Source organism: Colletotrichum higginsianum, chromosome 4 (genome assembly GCF_001672515.1).
Source record: "Colletotrichum higginsianum IMI 349063 chromosome 4, whole genome shotgun sequence".
NCBI classification, from domain to species: Eukaryota; Fungi; Ascomycota; class Sordariomycetes; order Glomerellales; family Glomerellaceae; genus Colletotrichum; species Colletotrichum higginsianum.
This window is the reverse complement of record NC_030957.1, coordinates 1,829,517-1,850,747: the sequence shown is the minus strand read 5'-3', so window position 1 is coordinate 1,850,747 and position 21,231 is coordinate 1,829,517. Positions and strand designations below refer to the sequence as shown.

General features: G+C 54.5%; 9 protein-coding genes across 9 annotated transcripts; 3 read left to right on the top strand and 6 right to left on the bottom strand.

Moving 5' to 3' along the window:
• Window positions 1–661: 661 nt before the first annotated feature.
• Window positions 662–2,863, bottom strand: CH63R_05862 (uncharacterized protein; the record flags this gene model as incomplete). Its single annotated transcript, XM_018300837.1, has 1 exon — window positions 662–2,863. The coding sequence occupies one exon, from the start codon at window positions 2,861–2,863 to the stop codon at window positions 662–664; it is 2,202 nt and encodes a 733-aa protein (XP_018158687.1).
• A 2,502-nt stretch (window positions 2,864–5,365) lies between these two features.
• CH63R_05861 (uncharacterized protein) lies at window positions 5,366–5,928 on the top strand (the record flags this gene model as incomplete). The annotated part of the gene is made up of 3 exons (XM_018300836.1): window positions 5,366–5,382; window positions 5,447–5,545; window positions 5,823–5,928. 3 exons carry the CDS (start codon window positions 5,366–5,368, stop codon window positions 5,926–5,928), a joined length of 222 nt encoding a protein of 73 aa, XP_018158686.1.
• A 791-nt stretch (window positions 5,929–6,719) lies between these two features.
• On the bottom strand, window positions 6,720–7,064 carry CH63R_05860 (uncharacterized protein; the record flags this gene model as incomplete). Its single annotated transcript, XM_018300835.1, has 1 exon — window positions 6,720–7,064. One exon carries the CDS (start codon window positions 7,062–7,064, stop codon window positions 6,720–6,722), a length of 345 nt encoding a protein of 114 aa, XP_018158685.1.
• Window positions 7,065–8,199: 1,135 nt separating this feature from the next.
• Window positions 8,200–9,221, bottom strand: CH63R_05859 (Repair protein Rad1/Rec1/Rad17; the record flags this gene model as incomplete). The annotated part of the gene is made up of 2 exons (XM_018300834.1): window positions 8,200–8,990; window positions 9,044–9,221. The coding sequence occupies 2 exons, from the start codon at window positions 9,219–9,221 to the stop codon at window positions 8,200–8,202; spliced, it is 969 nt and encodes a 322-aa protein (XP_018158684.1).
• Window positions 9,222–9,452: 231 nt separating this feature from the next.
• Window positions 9,453–9,705, bottom strand: CH63R_05858 (DNA repair protein; the record flags this gene model as incomplete). The annotated part of the gene is made up of 2 exons (XM_018300833.1): window positions 9,453–9,511; window positions 9,567–9,705. The coding sequence occupies 2 exons, from the start codon at window positions 9,703–9,705 to the stop codon at window positions 9,453–9,455; spliced, it is 198 nt and encodes a 65-aa protein (XP_018158683.1).
• Window positions 9,706–10,129: 424 nt separating this feature from the next.
• On the top strand, window positions 10,130–11,485 carry CH63R_05857 (Histone acetyltransferase GCN5; the record flags this gene model as incomplete). The annotated part of the gene is made up of 3 exons (XM_018300832.1): window positions 10,130–10,142; window positions 10,204–10,325; window positions 10,439–11,485. The coding sequence occupies 3 exons, from the start codon at window positions 10,130–10,132 to the stop codon at window positions 11,483–11,485; spliced, it is 1,182 nt and encodes a 393-aa protein (XP_018158682.1).
• A 1,064-nt stretch (window positions 11,486–12,549) lies between these two features.
• On the bottom strand, window positions 12,550–13,560 carry CH63R_05856 (uncharacterized protein; the record flags this gene model as incomplete). Its single annotated transcript, XM_018300831.1, has 1 exon — window positions 12,550–13,560. The coding sequence occupies one exon, from the start codon at window positions 13,558–13,560 to the stop codon at window positions 12,550–12,552; it is 1,011 nt and encodes a 336-aa protein (XP_018158681.1).
• A 1,232-nt stretch (window positions 13,561–14,792) lies between these two features.
• On the top strand, window positions 14,793–15,545 carry CH63R_05855 (uncharacterized protein; the record flags this gene model as incomplete). The annotated part of the gene is made up of 1 exon (XM_018300830.1): window positions 14,793–15,545. One exon carries the CDS (start codon window positions 14,793–14,795, stop codon window positions 15,543–15,545), a length of 753 nt encoding a protein of 250 aa, XP_018158680.1.
• A 2,462-nt stretch (window positions 15,546–18,007) lies between these two features.
• On the bottom strand, window positions 18,008–20,614 carry CH63R_05854 (YSIRK family gram-positive signal peptide; the record flags this gene model as incomplete). Its single annotated transcript, XM_018300829.1, has 1 exon — window positions 18,008–20,614. One exon carries the CDS (start codon window positions 20,612–20,614, stop codon window positions 18,008–18,010), a length of 2,607 nt encoding a protein of 868 aa, XP_018158679.1.
• Window positions 20,615–21,231: the final 617 nt, after the last annotated feature.

Below are 21,231 nucleotides of genomic sequence, written 5' to 3'. Positions count from 1 at the left end.
GGCACAGCAGCTGAAGACAGAAAAGAATGAAGGCAATCGCAGGAACCGGGCACGAATCGCTGCGGCGTGATGCGAGTACGGTTTTCTTCAAGGAAATGGGTGGCTGTGTTGATTGATATCTGGAAGATCGCGCGGGGGGCGGAGCTGAACTTCGGTCGGGACGGTTCCTGTCGAGTTGTTGGTTCATGGGCCTGGGTTAGGTGCCTACCTACCTACCTTACTTCAGGTAGTCTGCACAAGAAAAGACATAAGAAGAACAGAAAAAGAAATAAAACCATTCCGCACATGGATGGTGCATGTGGGTCTTGCCGGGGCGATCCGTGACGGGGTTCATTGTGTGGAGGGGGGGGCGGCTAGCGGGGCGTTGAACGGCCATGTGAGTTGGTGGGCGGCGGCCACATCATACGGGAAGTCAGTCAGCCCTAGCCGATGCAACGGATGCATAGTGATCCCACCGTCCACATCGAGGTTGCAGTTGGGCATGGTCAATAGGAATTTGCTTTATGGTATTGCTGCTGTTGACTCAACGTTCAAATACCCATGGGCTTTGAACATCATTGGCCGCTAAAATCATCATTTCTTTCCATTCACTCGATATAGCTACACCATTGATCCATGGCCCCAGGCGCATACCCGATCGTGAAAGCACCCCACTCCCCTGTCAGCTCAGTGTACCCCCCGCAGCGTAGACATTTTCCGCCTCCCACTTCAGAAAGTCCCCGAGGTCGTGTCCCAGATTGTATCCCATCGGCACCACCTCGGGCTTGCCATCGGAGCCCTTCATCATGACGAGGTCCATCATCGGGCTGGGGGGCAGACTCTCGACGCTCTCGCGGTTGTACCGCTTGGGATGCCCCTCCATCGTCCACCGCCGGATGCCGCACCCCGTCGTCAGGAACTTGGATGCGTTGACGGTGCCCTCGTTCCAGAACCCTGTGGGATGTTCGGCCCCTACAGGTATGGGAAGATCACTGTCCGCAGGGGCCCTAACATACGGCCTGAGGGGGGGATTTGGGGGAGTGGCGGGATAATTCTCCGGTAGGTGCTTTGGTTTGTCGCCGGTGGCGAGGATGCCGTGACTGTCAAAGCCGAAGCCATCGAACCAGGCGGCCAGACCGTCAATCTCTTCGGCCTCTGATAGCTGCGAGAAGTCCGTAGTGTCCGAGAATAGATCCCCCGCACCGCCGAGGATGGCCATCTGGAAGGCGGTCCAGTCAAGCGTGTCGTCGGGGTCGAACTTCAATCCCTTGACGACTTTCGACTTGTCAAAGCGGACCGGCCCATGTCGGAAGGTGGGTTGGCTAAAAGTGTAGTTTGTGGACTGGAAAAAGATGAAGTCCTCGTCATCCACAGGTGTGAAGCATCGTCCCACCGTTCCGTTGCTTCTGCGAGTCGGGGTTCCCCCGATTTCTGGTGTCGTGACGACGACTTCAGGTATTGTCGGCAAAAGAGGTGCTTGAGGACGGACTAGAAACCTTGCCGGGTTTTTCGCCGGCGGAGGTGGCACGTTGACCTCCCCGTTTGCCGAGGGGTCTTCGGCTTCGTACTCTTCCTTTGTAACCGGCTTTTTCCTCCGAGGTGACTTCTCCTTAAAGAAGCTTTTCGATCGCACCGTCGGGTCCACCGTGTTGGGTGGCACCACCTTGTCAGCAGACGACGCCGCCGTCTGGACCCCCGCCGCTCCTATCCGAGAGGGGAGGTCTTGGAGGTGGAATGGCTCCACAGGCGTCTCGCTACCGTCGGTGCTAATGGTCCTGAGAGTGTCGCTCGACCGGCGTGGTTGCGGCTGAGACTCTCTCTCAGTTCGTAACGCACGGAGACGATCCGGCGTCAGAAGCTCTTCAACTTCCACTCTGCGGAAGAATTGCCCGCTGATGATATTGGCAACGTCCCCCCCCAGTTGCCAACGGGTTGCCTTCTTCGCCCTTGTCCTAAACCTCTGAGATTTCTTTGACTTCCTTCTTGGCTTGGATGCTGGCGACATTGGAGCGTCGAATACCGGAGGAGGAAGCGCCGGGGTGCTGTTCCGAATCTGCAGCCTTATGAGAGGAAGGCTTGGCGAGTTCGACTGAAGCGGAGTAGGAGCTGAAGATGTGGACGAGCGACCGGCATTGGAAGGCGAAGGGAAGATCGATACGGCCATCTTGGCCTCTTCGATGGCTGTCCGTACAGCTTTGAACGCGTCGTCTGTCTCTTGCATGAGCTGTTGGAAGTCAAGTGACCAGCGGCCCAGGGAGTCTTCTTCTTTTTCTTCTTTTCTCTCTTCTTCCTCGCCCTCTTCGTCTCCTTCCTCAGAAGATGGTGGAGGGGTTGATCTATTTCTGAGCGCGGGGTGACACGACAAGTCTATCTCACCAGCTTCAAAAGCTCTGATCTCAGCCTCTGTCGGGCTAGACGTAGACATACCATCACCTGACAGCGGCAGAGGAGAGACGTAAAGACATCTGCGTTCTGCAAGACGTTTTGGCGCCACAGATTGAGAGAGTCTCCCATGTGTTTGAGTGGGACAAATGGCGCCATCGTTATTGGCGGCCGAGGCTGTGTCTGTATGACACTTGCAACTACACAAAGAACTTGAGGATGAATGCGGTGATCCCCGGGGGCAGAAAGACTCCTCGACCTGGGCCCTATTGATGCTTTGTGATCTTCGTACGAGGGCCTCCTCCCTCGAAGGTCTCCTTGGTGTAGGATTGGATGGGCGTCTAACCGGCGTCCAAGACTTTGATGTGTGCTGCTTCCGTCGGGGCTTGAAAAGAAAAAGGTCATCGCTCCTGGTAGAGTCTCCCGAGCGACGGCGCTCTCCGGTAGTCTGTGATCGGCGAGGGGAGATAAGCCTCCGTATGCTGAAGCCCGACCGAGACATCCTGTTGAAGAGTTGGGCGCACAGTAGGGACCACGCGAAATCAAGGAAGATATCATGTACGGACCAACAAGGCTGATACAAGAGATTAATGGGGATACGATTGGGAGGCGGGACCTCTTGGAGTCCCTAACGAATGGAAGGATTGAGAGGGAGAAGCACAACCGGGTAGGACAACACACGAACAAAAGGCAAGGGGAAGGAATAGGTGCCATCTGGGATGCTGGCCAAAGTTCGAGAGATGGCTGTATGTATGTTGTTCTGGGGTTGCTTGTAGCACAAATAAAAGCAAGCGGGCTGGGGCCATCTTGGACCAGCTGATAGTGGTGTCCGTAGGAGATACAGTTCCTAGCGAGATGGTTTGGGGGTGTTGGTCAGGGAGACCATCGGCTTGGATGGGCAGATCCGGCCACCCATTGACAATCGCTGATGGAGGGTGGTCATGGAAGCCGTCGCGTGTCTGCTGGTGCGGTGCGGTTCTGTGTATACAAATTGCGGCGGTGCAAAAAGCCAACAGAATCCCTGCTGGTCGTGCAGGCAAACAAGCTACTGCGTGAGGGCGGAGGCCATAGAGTCATATCTCATCAGTCCGGCATGAGGGTGGTCAACTGCCTAGCTTTGTCGTTCTGGTATATGCTCATTGGCTACCCTCTGCAGTTGCTATTACTGGCTTCCTGTGCGATTCGAATGGCCCCTTTCTTTCGCCGAAGAGGGGGCGGGAGACATCTTTGGGGTGGTTTTGGGGTGGGCAGCCCCAATGGGGAGGGTGACATTGCATGCGTTCATCGCCCGCCATGCCCCATATGGGATACGATTGTTACGAACAGATTAAATCCACACTTCTCTTCGATGATGTTTGGAACCCCCCCCTCGGTTTGATTGCCCTCGCTGATGTTTCCTTCCAGTTCCATAAGGTCTTGTGCATTCGGCCTTATGAATTGATGGACGCCGTAGCTGTCCAGGAAACATGGAATTTGATGGCCGGTGTGGATGATGGGTTCTGACAGAATTCGCTCCATCCGACTATTGGAGCTGGAAGTTGCACCTCACGGGAGACCATCGGCCAGCCACAGACGCGAGCGAGATGCGACTCGATAGAAGTCGTTGTGCGACGACGCAGGCGGCGACGTGCAGAGGCGCGCGACCAGTTGGATTCAACCCGGCCCGTCTCGCTGGCACCGAACTCGCCAGCCACGGGCGCGGACTTGCGATAGTGTCGGGGAGGGGCGGTCCATGTTGGGTCACGACATTTCGCCCGGCAGAGAATGCCCAAAAGAAGAAAGCCCCATAAAGATCACGGAGCCAGGAAGCACCCTTAAACTGTCCGGCATTGGTCGACAATGCTGCCGATGCTGAGAATGATTGCCTACCGCCGGTGTGCACAATGACCGGTGACGGACTCGTCTCCGAGATAGGGCTCCTAGTTGCCGAATCTCACTCTCAACAAGCGGTCAACACTTGTTTGACCTCCGTTGAGACAAAAGAAGCCTCTTCAAGTCAGTCGATGGGGTTTCCTGTGTCCTCCTGGTTGATGCAACCAAGGAAGCCCTCGGGAGCAAGCTGCAGGGGATGGTGCAATGCCTGACTTGGGCCTTGGTGAAAGAGCCTTAGGGTCCGAACGAAAAGCTAGACGGGAGATAGACCCAGGCGTGTGCATCTCGAGCATCCGGCACTATCCGGACCCATCAGTCCTGGGAAGCGATGCAGAGCTTCTAGTACCGAACGAGGGGTAGGAAGCTAGCCAACTTTGTTGCGATACGCCCCGGGAGCAGAGAACCGGACAACCGGCCACGTTCTCCTGCGTGTTGCCGCCGGCACACATGTACTAGAATTGTGGAGAGCGGTGCTTGTTTCATTTACCGTACTCGAAGCATGAATAGAGGGCAGAGACTTTACCTATGGCCAGGTTGACCAGTGACGAGGGGGATGGCCGGAAGACTGCATCCTCTCCCCCGCCGGCCGTAAAACGGCTGGGCAGAAGATCGCCCGATGACGTTCATAATCTGCAGTGCGTCGTCGGCTGTTGTTCGTATCCAAGACTGTCGGTAAGTTGTTGGTGGTGTGGTATTGTTGAAGAAGAAGCAATGTGTGTTCGTGTTCGATGTGTGCCCCAGATGTGTGCCCCAGATGTGTGCTCAGGAAGTTGTTACAAAGTTGAATGTGGCTAAGATTCGGGGCTGATGTGGATAAGTTGAGCCTGGCCACCCAGCGGCCCGCCGATTGTTAGCTGCTGACTTGCCCCCACAGTTGCCCGCCAGTTGACACTCCCAGGCTGGCTCGGCTCTGCCAGGCTCAGCGACTCGGTCAGCGTGCATGGCCCTTGCATGAACAGCGACTTTTCCATTCTTGCCCGTATTGGCACGTGGGGTTGGGCTGAAGCGGGCTGAAGCGGGCTGAGAGGCATGATGGCATCGATCATTGGCGTTGAACCGTCATTGGAATTAATTACACCTCTCAACACAGTATCCGCACAAGGCGTCTACCTCCCCAACCCAGACAACCTCTATGTGCACTTACCTTAGGTGAGTACTTGATCCTTCGTGAATCAGGCAGGCAATCCCATTGACTCTTCAACTAATCAACCAGTCACTGCAACATGTTTGAACAAAGGACCGGCTACACAGTTTGCTTGCTTCTTCATCTCATCTCAACCTCATCCTTCCTTCCAGATATTATAAACCCCGGGTACGTACCGAACTTATGTGTTTCCTCCCTATTTGAACCGTTTCTCTCCCTCCCTGATCTTCGTCAGAGTGACCCTATTAGCGCTGAAATTGCTCAATAAACACTCCCATTCAGCTACACCAAAGTACCTTGGCCGTATCCCAATTTCTCTAATTTTCTATTAACTGGGACTGGTTTCCCAGGACAGCCTTCCGGCGCTGGTCGTTCTATTTTGGACCTCGCGAATGCCACCTTAGCCCTGCCGCCGCACTAAATCCCTGACTGTCGCCTGCAACAGCGTTACATCAACATTGCCCCAACGGTCTTGCGGTTCGCATCCACTGTTCTTTCAGGCCGGTGCATCCGGCTTGTCAGTTATGGAGTCTCGGTCTGTACGCACGTGAAAGCACAATCTTTCATAGCCAAATCTAACATCAATGTTTACCGCACCCCTGGACATTACAGAGCGTGCCGAGGGAGGCCCACGATAAGCCGTCGTCATAAGGCACCTGCCACTCCTACCAAGTATCTCGGTATACCTCATTCATAATCGATGCTGGTCAGCCAGTCGTGCATCAATGGTATCTTGGGCCAAGTATGGAAATGTTGTTCTCTTAAGCCATTGGTATTGGGTTAATATTAGTTCGATTAACTTAGGCTGTAGGGCCTATTTTTGCTTTTATACCTAGTGTAAAAGGTTGCGCTCCCAAAATCCATCCTTTGCCATTTGTACCAACCAAATGACTTATAACCACGCCTTTACTGGCGGATATAATGGTTTTTTTCGCTACAAAAGAGATACCGCCCCTCGAAGATCCATTCCTGGGAAGTCCTTCCTCGCCCGGTTTCCTGCCAAATGTCAAGCTATGTGGGCGAGCAGGCGCTGAGATGACAGCATCTGAGGTGCGCCGACGATCCCCATCGGCGATGGTGCTGTGTTGAGGGCTCGTCTATTTGTGTGAAGGTTTGAATATTTTGAGCTCGAAGGGACAAGCGTAATGGCTGTCAATGGCGGGGTGGTATTGTCGTAGTTGTTTCGGCGGGCTCTGTTTGGTCTTCATGGACTGAGGGGTGGTTTGTTGGCCCTGAACGGAGCCAATTGATGAGAGCGAGTTTTCCGGGTTTCGATGAATTTTCCGGGGGATGGGGGTTTCTCTCTTTATTTTGCCGCTTCGTTGCAGAGACCCGAGAAACTTCACAGGATCTCACCGTTCTTGCGAATTTCTTTGGAAGTCGCCGTCTTCATGAAGGACTTGGCCGCGTGCTGCGGCACGTATGCGGGCCTTTTTGGCTGCTCAGCCATGAGGTGCTCCTGCTCCTCTACCGTGCCCATCGACATCAGGGAAGCCAAGGAGCCATTCCGGCTGCTGGGACCTGACCGCGAGGACGTGGAAAATGAAGAGGTTCGGGATGATGATGTCGAAGAAGAAGAGGTTGACGAGCGGCGGGGCTTAAAGGCGTCGAGCCACGAGCCGACGTGCTTCTTGGACCACATTGGGAAAGAGTAATCGACGATTCCGAAAGATCCAGGAGTGTTCATTGGATGGAGGAGGAAGTTAAAAAAGCTTCCCTAGTGCTGCTTTATGTCGTGTGCTTTGTGTGATGAGAGCGTTGGGTCGCCGAGAACAGGAATGGGAAGGGATAGACCACGAGGTTTTAAGGGAAAGGAAGCAAAGAGAAACAATCGTTGGCTTTTGGGATGGGTTATCGGTCAGAGAAAGAAAACCACGCGAGTTTGTAATAGTCCGTCGATGGACACGAGATCGGAGCCAAGATGCCGGGGCTTTGGAAGGCGTTCAGAAACCAAGGTGGTATAATTGTGATATGGAAAGATTGAGTTCGAGCTATAAAGTCTACAAACCAGAGAATAGGAAAGTTGAGTTTCGTTAAGTTGGGTGGCGGTTCGCAATAATACGTCGGCAGAGCCAGAGTCTTCCGCAAACAGACGACTGATGCATCATTCTCAGCGGGGGTCCAACTGCCAGAGGCGTGATGGGGAGGTGACTGTCAGCACAGTCTAGCAAGAAGACAAAGATTCCAGCCGATGTAGCTTCGCAATCTCTTCGCGTTCTCTCTTCTCGACCGAGACATCAACAAGTCCTTTCGAACGCCTCGGCAACAACGCCCTTGCCGTTTGCGAACAAATTCCTAATCGAGCCGCGCCGCCCCTCCTGTCAGCCCACCCGTGTAAGCACCAGGCCCCACCGACCCGGGAAGAGCGCGGTCCAGTCAGCTCTCTCGGAGGCTTGACCCGATGGCGTTGGAATGTTGCCTTAGGAATGGGCGCTCACTAAACACCAGCCGCCTAGACCCATTTTCCCCCTTCCTCTTCGTCTCGTTGACGGCCGCCTCTCATTCTCTAGAGTTTGGGTTGCGGAAGCCTCCGTGCCAGCTCGGGTTCTGCTAAATGTCGAGCCGTCGTTCCTAGGGAGGTGACGAGGCGCTCTGCGGCCTCGAAGCCAAATTCTCCAGAGAGAAGCTAGCGGGCTACATTGTTCGCTCTTACTTCGGGAATGGTACACGGTTCACGGTCAGACTCGACGCAAGCGGAAGGCATACCAGGGGCACAGGTAATGCATTGATCAGACGTAGTATCCTTCTTCTTCCAAGGTTGAAGAAGAGCCTTCCTAGCGGGACTCGCCAACATACCATATGGAACCTCGAACCATTTCGCATCATCTATCCTCATCTTGACCCTCTTCATCCTCGTCATCCTCGTGGGTAATGTAAGGCACGAACCGGAAGTCTAAAAAGCTTACCCCGCCACCCTCCACCTCCACCATAAACTGCAAGCTCAGAACGCCCTGGTCATCGCCGCGAAAACTAATTTTGCTAGCGATCCGCATTGCCTCGCTCGAAGACTTGATGAGATCGAACTTGTAGCTCTGGGTCCAACGATCCTGGATCGCGAAGGTCTCCAGCAACTCGCGGCCCTTGGCGAAGTCCACACTGGACAAGCCGAGGTCGCCAACGCCGGAAAGGGTAAGGTAAGGCTGTGTTTTTGACGCTGTAATGGTAAGGCGGCTGGGACCGATGGGCGCTAACTCCGCCAGCGCGTCAAGAAGGTAGCGCGCCTGCATGATGATTTTGAAAGACAGGTTCTCTCGGTCAAAGGGTATCTCCTCTGGGATTTCCGGCAGATATGTTGTGAGGCTGGCGGTGGTTTTGACACCGCTTTCCTCGATGACGACATTGAAGTGGCCGCCCTCCTCGGTATAGACCAGGCTACAGGTCCCACCAATTCCCAGAGTTTGATTACTAAATGCATCTGGTCGGTAATTACGGAGGTTGCTGCGATACGGGTCCTGCTCGGCCTTTTGTGTGCGTGTTGCGACGTCGACGGCGCCGAAGATTTGGAGTGTTTCCAGAAGCGCCGGTAGGGTGATCTGAAAATTTGGCAGAGCCTCGCCTTCGTCGAGATTCAAAGAGTACGAGGTGAAGAGCTTCTTGTCGAGGAAGGCAGTGCCTGATCGACGGTCAATTCTCTATCACGTGCTCACCAGCCGCCGTCGTACTCACCTTGCATAACTCTCGATAGGTCGGCCGCGAATCTAATGCCATCATCTTGAAGTTGTACATGGACCTTGTTGGAAAAGTTGATGGTCCTCAGCAGCTGGTACAGGGGTCTTGTCGAGCTGGCGACGGCGCGAAATAGCGGTTGCGGCGCCGTTCCGGGCTGAGGAAGAGTATCCGACATGGCTCCTAGTGACGCTACAGCTCTTTGTATGAGAATGGTCACCTGGTATTGAGAGAATGGTGATATGGATGGTCTTCTTGGTTGCTTCTAAAGTACAAGGTAGCCGCCGACTTGGAAAAACTTCTTGGGGTATCTTAGACGTAGACTCCGACCGCGCAGAACATGTAAACCGTGCCGAATCTGTAGTTTCCATCAGTAATCGTCTTCGTAGAAAGCGAGAAGTGGGTTGGCTTACGCGATCGTGGCAGAGGCAGGTATACCTAGCGCCAAGATATTGGTGATGGATCGGTCTGTATCGAAGGTCAGCTGTCATATCTGGCTGTAGAATGCTACCTCATAGCTTACTCAGAGCGAAGACACCGGTGATACCGACACCAATGAGCAGAAGAAGGAAGGCAATAAAGAACTGGGAGTCTTTGCCGACAGCAGGGTTGAAAGGCGTGCTAGCAGCAGCTTGCCAGACCTCAAGCAACGAGGAGTCCATCTGCTGATCGAAGGGAAACAATTGGTTCTTTGGATAGGTATGATAAAATGGACTGTATCGGTTGCGAAGAAATGGCCCCAACGGTTGAAAGTGTGTGCGCAAGGAATCGTGAATTCCCAATAGGTCCTAGAGAGGTGCTGGCCGGCCGTTGCTTGGGGAGAATCGCGAAGTGTAAGGTTAAGGCTGTAGCTTCCCCAAACGTGTTCTGAGCTCCAAAAGGGTCCACCGTGAACTGTGGCCTGAGCCAAAAGAGGGACTAGTGTCTTCCCGCTTCCCCCCTGCTTTGCCCCACTCGGCGTCATCCGGCGACGGAGAAACGGCAGAGCCTAGCGCGGCATGTCATCAACCTCCCAGGAACCACGACAACATCCATCGACAAGGTTCATCGAAAATAGGCCTGCAAAGGCTCGCGATCGAGGACAACATGAAGGAAGAGAGTGAGTCGCATAGTTTTAATGATTCTAGCGGTACAATATTTGATCTAACTCGATGGTGTAGCCGCGAAGCGCAAGGCTGAGGAGGAGCCGTCCTCGCCGACCGCGACAAAACGGGTCAAGCACAATGAATCGGCCGAGCCAGAGAAGAAACCTGCGATGAAGCCTATCCCCTTCCCCGAAAAGGTGAGTTTTTACATTAAAGAGATCTAGGGACACTGCGCGCACCTGAAGCTGTCACACAACTCCCCCCTTCCCCCCCTTATCGTCCACTCCCAAGCTAACGTCCACTTGCGCAGCCCGCCGTCATCGAAGAGCGCACCGGCGAGATCGAGTTCCGAGTGGTCAACAACGACAACGAGCGCGAATCCCTCATCATTCTTACCGGCCTCAAATGCATCTTCCAGAAACAGCTTCCTAAGATGCCGAAGGACTACATCGCGCGTCTCGTCTACGACCGGACCCACTTATCGATAGCAATCGTCAAAAAGCCCCTCGAAGTCGTTGGCGGTATTACGTACCGCCCCTTCAAGGGCCGTCAATTTGCAGAAATCGTATTCTGTGCCATCAGCTCCGACCAGCAGGTCAAGGGATATGGTGCGCATCTTATGTCCCATCTGAAGGACTATGTCAAGGCCACCAGTGACGTGATGCACTTCCTCACCTACGCCGACAATTACGCCATCGGATATTTTAAGAAGCAAGGGTTCACTAAGGAGATCACACTTGACAAGAGCGTATGGATGGGTTACATAAAGGACTACGAGGGCGGAACAATCATGCAATGCTCGATGCTGCCACGGATCCGATATCTTGAAATGGGCCGCATGCTGCTCAAACAAAAGGAGTGCGTCCAGGCCAAGATCCGCGCGTACTCAAAATCGCACATCGTCCATACCCCTCCCAGAGAGTGGAAATCCGGCGCGAAGCCCATTGATCCGCTGAGCATAGACGCCATCCGCGCATCGGGCTGGTCCCCGGACATGGACGAGCTCGCGCGACAGCCCCGCCACGGGCCCAACTACAACCAGCTCCTCCACCTGCTCAACGACCTTCAGAACCACCAGTCAGCATGGCCTTTTCTTGTGCCTGTCAACAAGGATGATGTTGCCGACTACTACGAGGTCATCAAGGAACCCATGGACCTCAGCACCATGGAGACCAAACTCGAGGCGGACCAGTACTCCACGCCCGAGGACTTCATCCGCGATGCCAAGCTCGTCTTCGACAACTGCCGCAAGTACAATAACGAGTCTACGCCGTACGCGAAGAGCGCAAACAAGCTGGAGAAGTACATGTGGCAGCAGATCAAGGCCATCCCCGAGTGGTCTCACCTCGAGCCGTAGAAGGGCAACAGGAGAGGCGACAAGAGTGGACCGAGGAAGACGTGGCCGACGGAGGGTCCAAAGAAAAGAGTGTCACGACGGCGGTCGTCTAGAGCGCGCGGAATGTCGTAGACTTGTTTTGGTCACGAAGTTTTTGACGAAAATCCAGGGTTGGATGGGCTTCGGGCCCCATGAGAATTGGCGTTGGTTGGCGACTGTTTTCCTTTCTACCCGAGGGGGGTTATTACATGGTGCTATGGGAAGGTTATCAACATCAACAGTGCGTAGGTCGTCGGGATGTACAGTCGCGGAGTTCTAAGGGGATCGGCGCTCCCCTTGTTATGGTATGGTATGGCGGAGGCTGGAAAATTGCAACAAAATGAAAAACACCCTTTTCACGCAGTATTACTTGAAACATGGCATGTTGGTCACTTTGTCAGGGGGAAGAAGTACATGCCACGTCCTCATGGACCCGACGATCAGACATATAAAATTAGCACTTTTGTGGCTAAGGGCTCTCGACTAGATACAGGTGGTCGCTCGTTGGAAGCGAGCCCTGAAATGCGTAGAGTTCTCGTTTCCTCGTAATCCCTTGTACTCGCTGATCCAGTACTTGCAAAAACTGCCAAAAAGGAAAGAGAAATGAAAATCCCGAAAAAGGAATCCGTCTGACGCCGTGTGTAGGGTAATAACTGAGTTATGCGAAGAGTCTGCCGCGCTGTTGGTGTTTTTGGAGCGAACCTCCCTTCTCGTGCCCAGCAAAATCAAACAGGAAGTAGGAAAAGGGAGGGAGAAGAGAGTCTAGTTTTTTATTTTAGAAATCGAACCAGACCAGAAGATTCCGTAGCCGACAACCTAGCGAGCGACAAAGCGGGACAGACTTGGGCCGAGACGTGTTCGTGATCGTCTGTACTCTAGGAAGCCGATAATGAGATGTCCCAGGGGTCATCGGGAAGGAGACCCGGGGGGTAGGCGAAGGTTATGTTATGGGGAGTTAGTATGCCTCTAAGCGCAAAAGCTTCTAGCTCCAGGGAGGTCGAAAGAAGCCGATCAACAACGGAGAGGGTGTCAGGTGGCCGAACCTCCTAGGCGCCGGGTGCCTGTGCTGTCCGCTGCAACGTCGAGCTTGTCGCGCTGTCGCCGACTGGGAGACGCAGGTCCGAATACGTGCGCCGCCAGTTTGTGATGCCGCCAATGTGGTGCTCGTCAGTGCCTCTTCGCTCTCGTGCTACATTGGAGCTGGCAAGAGTGGGCAGACGAGCAGGTGGCACAACAACCTCCCCTATGCTCGATCCAGTCTCAAGAGTGCGGCGAATGATGTCGTGGAGAAAATCGGGAATGTCCTGCCACTGGCCGGCTTGAGCAGCAATCAGCATACGAGGAGGGAAAAGTGCCTGCGGCACAACAGCATCCGGGGTGTCAGTTGTTGATGTTGCGATTCCGTTGGAAATGTACGGCAGTTCGCCGCTCTCGATGACATTCTTCAGCCATTGCTCCCATTCCTCGTCCAGCACTGTCGACATGTCTCCGGCCTCTCGTCGGGCAGCCCTTTCTCTGAGACGCTGGTTCAGAGCCACCCCCACACTCTCGAGTTCTTCTTCGCTCTCTTCGCCGTCCATGTCCTCGTCGGCAGGGTCTGTTGCGTCGTCCGTCTCGACAGAGCGTGATCTGGCGGTCCGAACCGGGGGCGTGGGACGGTCTTCGGGTTCGACCCAATCGGGGAAGCCATCACCAGCAGTGTCCCGAATGATGATGCCCTGCTCCTTTTCGTAGCGCTCCTTGGCCCATCTTGTGCCCTCCCATTTGGTCAAGCCGGCGATCTCGTTGGGAGTAAGGCGAAGGTTGTCAAACGCTCGGAACAGACGACGGTGCCAAGTCCAACGGCTCAGGCGAATGCGGTGGATGGGGTTGCAGTAATCCAACCCGGGGTATTTTGCTTCTTGTGTGTCGAGGTGGCCGTAGAAGGAGTGAACCTCTTGTCGAACCTCGAGGATCAGGCTGCGTTGCAGAAGGGCGTGGAAGTTCTGGGGATCGCTGGCGCGAGGTTTGGGGAACATATGCTCGTAAACGAGCTGGTCGATGGGACGGCCCTTCATGATGGGAATCGCAGTCAGGTGTGAGACAGTCGCTAGACCTTACGCACGAGGCGTAGCACTGAGAGAAGGGGGATTGTGGCTGTCCACGACGAGGACACAGAGCGTTGGTGACACAGTCTTGATCAAGTGTCGCTGGTTTGTTTAGGTTAACTACGATGTGCAAGGCGAATTAAGCTGCGATGTCGGCCGTGGAGACAAGAAGAGTCGTTTCGAGACGAGCTGGGAGAGATGGTCGAAATTCCTAGCAATCAGTCTCCCAGGCAGGTGTCAGGACCAGAGGAAGAGGGGGTTCGGGGAGGAGCTAGGGGCCGATATGCCGCTATGCCGCTATGTCGTCCGAAGAAGCGGGTTTGAAAGGTAGGGCGGCGGTCTGCGCTTTTTGTCGCTTTCCCTTTTGGTCGTCGGTCGTCGTCGCGTTTGTGGAAAGGTTAAGACGACAGGAGGTTGAAGGGGACGGTTAGAGGGGAAGTCGGTGGTGAACGAACGAGGCCAGGGAGGAGTCGGAAGACAGCGGCAAGAGGAGGGCGGGAAGAAAGGTAAGGGTGTCAGGTGTGGGTGTTGGTGTTGGTGTTGGTGAGTTGTGATGGGGAACCCAGGCGCACAGGGTGTGGATATTTGATCGTGGACCGCCCTGTAGGTTGGGTGTGGACGGAGATTCGGACCCCTTCTCAAGGCTCGGAGGGGAAGTACCTGGGTAGGGAGGTACCTTTGTTGTTGACGGAGGGTTTATTCTCTCATACACAACACAATACAACACAATACATCGTGCACACACAGTCCCTCTCTCTCTCTCTCTCTCTGTTGTAGGGCGTGCACGCGTTGAAAATGGGACAGGATGGGGAATGCCTTGGCCAACCAAGATAAAACAGGAGGGGCCACCCTTCTCACCCATCTCACCTATCGGACCAAAACGACCAGCACCTTCCATCCTCTGACTCTGACGGATTGATCACTCGATACTACTGGGCCGCACTAGTTAGATACTGTGCCTTCCCACCGTGCGTCCTAGATACAATGTACGATGGTACCTTTCTTTGCCGTCGCGCTTCTGCTCTTAGATTCCTAATTACCGGATTAGCCTAATCTGAACCTAACCTACATCGTATTACTACCCAGCTATCTACCTACTGTAAGGAACAAGATGTAGTGCCTGAACGCACGTACCTTACCTTCTCCTCCCCGGTTAGCAGCTTCGTTGATTGACTTCTCAAGATGCCCTCAGACGTCTTCGAATGTCCAAGCTCGGGGTGTCGAAGCATCACGGACTGGAAGACAGCCCCGCACTCCCGACTGACGCCTGCCTGGCCTCCCACCCTAGCGCAGGCCAGCATCAGTCCAGAAGTCAGAAGTCAGAAGTGCAGCCGCAACGTGCTCTCGGTACTTGGACCCCTACACTACAGGGCTTCCTACTTTTCCTCCTGCCGCCTTTCCTCCAAAGAGGTACCTACCTAACCTACCTTTACGCTGCTCTAGCGCCGGGCGATGTACATCTTGTCCCGACTCGAGTAAAATACTCTAATCCAGAATCAAACAATTGCTGCAAACCTCCCAGACCTTCCTCCGCCTTGCAGGGCCTGGAACACACCATCGTCGAGCTCAATTCCGCTCTTGAGCTGTCGTGCACCACCTCTCCTCGTCCTCGGCCGCGTCTCCCAAGTTTCACACCGTCTATCCCGTCAAATATCGAGGAGAAAGAAAGTCAAAACAAGGCAATCCGTCCCCTCTCCATTTGCCCTGGGGCCTTCGAACAGGGGCAACCCGAGTCAGTCCCATCGCCCGCTTCAGCGGCCAACCTTGGCTTACGACATCCGGCTGACCCTGAAGACGTCAATCTGACCGGCCGAGATGACGGAATGGCCATCTCGGGCGGTTACTATACTTTGGCAATTCGCCATTGCCCCTCTTCAAGACTGTCTTCTCCTACGCGTGTCCGTGTGCGTGAACACCCAGACCAGAAGACCCTGACTTGGTCCTGCGGAGCCTGAAGCGATGGAGGGGCAAACGACGGCTAAGAAGAATGCAAGCCAACAGCGGCCTCTGCATCCATCCGTCGCAAACAAGTCTGTTCAACGACCAGCGGCCAGCCCGTTTCCGACATTCCTAAGCCTCTTTGTAAGGCCGCTTGCCTCATGGTCAAACCCCCTCCGACCCTGAGCTCATCTGACCTCGACTGACCGCCTCAACTGCTCAACCCGACAGCCGCCCTACAGCCCCATACCCTGCCGTCTCAGGAACAGGGGTCTTTTTCGTCGGAGCCAATCAGACTACGAAATCCGCCCATCCTTGCGAACATCCCGCCTCTTCCCTGTCTCTGCCTTCATGCACCAAGTCCAAAATCTTCTCCTCAGCCCCATTCGCGACCATCCGTAATCTTAAAAGGTCCATTCTTTCTTCAACGTGCCCGCGACTCTTGGGTCATGGTATGTTCGGCGCAGTCCGATGCACAACCGCACAGTTAGCCATGTTTGGGCAACAACGAAGCCAAATCATATCCGTCAGTGCCTGCATCGCGGAGTCAGCCCCGTTCAGCTGCATGTCACTTCCGAACGACGAATGACGAATGACGCTACATCTCCGAACGGGGTTCCCGCTTGCCGGCAGAGGTTCTCGGCTTTGGCAGCACGCAGCACGGTCCGGATCTGATCTCGGCCACTTCAGCATTCACTTGCACTTGCTAAGGTGCCCATCCTTTTCGGGATAGTACGATGTAGACCTGGTCAAGTCTCAAAAGGAGTCTCAAGATCCAATTAACTGCCTCCTTTCAAAAAGCCTCTGCCCCTTCAACTTCTCCGATCCTTGATCCAAGCACAGACTCCGGAAGGCAACAAACCATAGTGCCATGACGTTTGGCAGCGAACCCTTCGGTCGGAACCGTTTCTTCGACTGCGATCCGCACATGTCATACGAGGTGGCTTCGTCGGAACTTCAGAGGGGAAGCAGCAGGCGAACCCGGAGGTTGAGATCCAATCGCGTTGCGAGAAGGCGTCTCGATCGCCAGAGTGCCGACCTACTCAACTAAGGTTCACATGCTGTGAACCGTAAACCGTTCAATGCAGGTTTCGCCTCGGGCTTGACATGCCAGCATGGCTTATCTACACACGATCACACTGGCCTTTGTCTGGTGTGGGTGCTGTTCTCTACCGGGCCGGTATATCTCATTCGTTACGCGATGGCGTTGAATATCGTACCCTGCCTATTGCTGGTTGTTCCTGGCTGATTGCTCGGCTTAGCGCCAGCTTACCTACACTGCCAACATGTACATACGACCTCAGACTTCTGAGCGTCTGGTTCGTATAAAGTGGTTGTTGATGTGTCGGTCTAGCTTAATGCGCTGGATTGCCCATGTGCATTTCGTGTCTCATGTTCACTCGATCCGGCTATGCGCATCATCGAGATCGTGCTGGATTCGGTCTCTACGAGACCGTGCTCGCCCGTTTGTTATTTAGCGCGGCAACCACACGAACCGGAAGTAAAGCCGCGTCACGGTAGGTGGTCTCAGTGATCAGACGAACCAGAAGTTGGACGACATGGTAGGGTGCATTCGTGAACCGGCCAGCCAGCCGTGCTCGCGCGTTTCCATTCTGCTATTTTGCTGAGCATGACGCCCTATCTGTGTCCACCGTCTGTGGGGTTATCTCAAATATCAACTTGGAGAAGAATACAAGCGTGCTTGTGCGGTTTCGGTTCATGGGTTATGCGGGTGGGTAGTAACCCAGTTGAAACCGTGCGAGTACCAAGAATTTGCAATTGGATTCTCCAGGTAGATCCTAAAATCTTTGTGCTGCGTCGCGAAGACAGACCATGCCCCTAGATGATAGACGCCTGCCTTTAGAAGTATTGGGATTAAACGCAATACGAAAGTCATGAATGCATTTAGGCTGAAGTCTGGATATCTTTGTGTACAGGGGAAGCCATCTCAGTTCCTATGAGCCTGAATTGTGTATTGTTTTATCAATTTGTACCCTGTGGAGGAAACCTAACGAAACAAGGCTGATGTCATCTTTGAGGCCAGATTCTTAGTGTTGGTAGTCTAAATCACAAGCCAAAAGGTGGTACACCAGTCTCTATAATCGAAAACATCAGGGTTGACCCACGTACGTCAACAATCTATATATTCCAACCAGAGTATACCGAGGAGTATGACGTAGCGCATCGGACGACCACCGTCGTTGCTGTGAAGATTCGGTTCATAAAAAGGGAGATGGCCTTGATGCTCTGAACGAGGGAGAGAGAGAGAGAGAGAGACAGAGAGAGAGAAAGAGAGAGAGAAAGAGAGAGAGAAAGCAACAGCTCGAGTCTGGCAGTCAGGGTCTGAATACATCTTCAGAAAGTGTCTAGGCACGTTTCTAGGCATACACAGCAACAGTTAGAACAACTGTATCCTGAAGCTGGTCATGTTCTAGGACCTAGACACCGCCATCAGCGCGCACATGCTCTGCAATCTACTCTAGGCATCGGCCCTCGGCGGCTCCGAACAACTCGTTGAGTCTCCCGGGCCTTCGTTATCGATCAACTGAATCCCCTTGAAACTCTCGTCGTCGCTATCAGAATCCTCCTGGACTGGGACCGGGAACGTTTTGGGTCTAATAGGTAGCTCTGGACGACGGTGGTGTGGATCGAGGGCGCCGTCGCTTTGGAATGAATGAATTGCAGTAGGGCGAGGAGGGAGTTCCGGCTTCTTCTGTGGCCCCTCGTCCTTGCCGCCAGCTGCAGAAATGAAACATGCATCGTTCCTCTGGCTAAGGGAGCCCAGGTTTAGGGGATCAGCTACCTTGGGGCTACTCGGCTCCTCCTTCTTCAGAGGCGGAGAGCTCAGACTAAGGAGATCCTCGTGATGAGGCGAAGCTGTCTTCTGCCTGCTCTGGCCCAGAGAGCCTAGTTTCAACGGGTCACTCCCAGCAGCCCCCAAAGGATCAAAAGACTGCGAGACTGAAGTCGTGTCGTCCCTCGACACCTTGTTACGAGTTTGCACCTTCTTCCGCAGGGGCGGGTCAGGATGCAACGGATGACGCAGCTCGTTCGGAAACCTCGCTGTCTGCTTGGACTTGATCGGCTGCGGTTCTGCCTCGGGATCCGGCTGGGCCTCCAGCTGAATAAGCTCGCCCATCTGCGATCCTGCCTCCTGGTCAGTAATCTTGATGTCTTCGTCCTTCTCGATAGCACCGTCGCCGCCCTTAACGTTGGGGAAGCCGCATCGCGTCAGGATCTTGGCGATCAAGCTAGGATAGCGGAGATGACCGCTGACTTCCGAGCTCAGGTTCAGGTTCTCGACTCTTTCGATGTCTTTCACCTCTTGGAGACCCGCGATTCCCAGCTGGAGGGATGTTGCGCGATACAAGAACCCGAGAATGTAGTCCGTCTCTGAGTACACGTTCACAATGCGACCAGATACGACGGACCGTAGAACCTGCCAGTGCTCCCTATTGGAGGGCACAGGGGCGCCGATGAGGACCACAGTATCCACCAAGCCAAAGGCCTGGCGCTCAGCTAGAGAACGTAGGCACGAATAGATGACGCGCGCACCGAGCGAGTAGCCGACCAGCGTGACGGGTCGTTCTCCCTGCACTTTGGCGATGAGAGCATCAGCAAGCACTCGGCCAGCCTTGTCGGAGCGATTGCGGGCTAGGTTGAAGGGATTGTCGATCTGTGAAGCAGCTTTGATGAGATAGGCGGGCCAAAGTGCAGCCCAGAGAGAAGCCAGGACGGTTCGCTTGAGGATTTCCACCTTGACAAAGCTCCAGGCGTACGACGAAACAAGACTGTCCAGCTCTCGACCGAGGGCGAGTAAGGATTTCATCTCGTAGCGCAAAGCAAAGACCTCGGACTCGTCACCGAGGCTGCGCCAAGGCTTCGTCACATCACTCTCCTCATTCAGCCATCCGTTGATACCGATGGTCACACGAAGCCGTGCCCCTTGCTTGCCGTCGGGGTCGGCTCGTTTATAGTCTTGGCCCCATTCGTCCTTGAGTGGGAGAAAGCGGAAATCTTCGACCTCCTTGGCGTAGGTGTCCATCATTTCGCCCGTCATCTTGGCCCCGAAGGCGCCGAAGAGCGTGCCAACGAGAGCGCCGTTCATCCAGAAGACGCCTAAAAAACTGGCAACGCCACCAAGCCCGACGCTTCCCATGATGCCGCCGATCGCCCCAGCAACGACCGGAGCTGCCAGGCCACCCGTGATTCCAATCACAGCGGCGCCAGCCACCGAAGCCAGACCGACCTTCCAAAATCGGCTCTTCTGGTTCTCCTGGCGCCGTTTCGCGGCCTCGGCCTCGGCTGACATGCTAGCCTTCTGGCCCTCGGTCGAAGTCGAGGATTCGACGAGAGACTTGGCAATCTCCGTCTCCTCTGTGATGAGGGCCGAAAGGGGAAGCTCAAACGCGGATGTGAGGTACAGAGCCAAAACCCTGGAGTGCGCAGAGTAACTCCCGGTAGACAGAATGAGGACTAAAAGGCAGCTGAGCACCTCCTTCCGGTCCTCCGCCGGGATGGTGGTGAATCTGTTCGGAATCGGATGATAGTGCTCTTGCAGAATGGCCACCTCCTTTTCGACACCAGTCGACGCAGCATTTGGCGCGTCTCCAAAATTGATCAAATCCTCACCCACACCCGGAGACTCATGTTTTAGTTTCTCCATCTCATCATGCCGCTTCTTCCGGGCCTCGAGGATCTTGTCGTCGTCTCTCACAGAGGCAACCTCCTTGACTTTCTCCAGGACGTCCTTTCGCCACTCATCAAAGTGCTTCAGCGCCGCCCTCCTCAAGGCGCGGAGCTGAGCGCTGTACACGCCAGAGCCCCCGCGATCTGGGTGGCTGGGGCTGCTGCTGCGTCCGCCATGGCCCTGACCGGCGTCAGGGACGAAGAGCGGGGCGTTACGGTCTTGGATCGGTGGCGAGGTCGGGTTGGTGGTTGACGAGATAATCTGGTCGCCGTCTTTGAGCTCAAGCTGGGATCGCATGTAGCCTGTGATGTCGTGCAGAAGGGTGTATAGCACTTTGCGGCGGGCAGGGTTGAGCACCACCACGAGCTGGCGGGGATCTGCCGCAAGGGGAGCCATAGCTGGAATTGGCTCACCGCATCCAATACGATCTCGTGAGTAGGATGTCCGAACTCTGAAGATGTTCCGATACAGCAATATGTGTGGTGTTTTTTAGGGAGAAAAAAAGATCTGACGAGCGAGGATGAGTGAAACAAGTCGTGGTTGAGTCACGGGGTGAGATGGATGTTGATCAGGTGGTGTTGGATGTTGTTCAGGCAGACGTTTGCCGGAAGGATCACCAGGGGACGAGGTTCAGCGGCGTGGGTGCGTGCATTAACAGAACCCCTGTAAACTTCTGCTCCCGAACTACCTAGGTAGGTAGGTGCTGATATACCTAAGCTCCCTCTACCAGGTAGTCTCCGTTAGCAGGCCGTGCCACACCTCAGTCTTCATCTTGCATTATTGCCCTCCTCTGCAAACGGCATCAACATGCTCGAACGCCGTAGCGTAACAGGCAGCCGACTAACGACACCATTTCGGCACAGGCAAGAAACTCGGACAGCATTTGTTCACCTATCGAAACGCCACCTATCACAATGAAGAAGCTTGTATTGAGGGCTGCAGCTTCCAGAAATTATGTCGCATCAGCCTCCATGATATATACCTGAACACCAGCATACTCGGACGACGCCGTA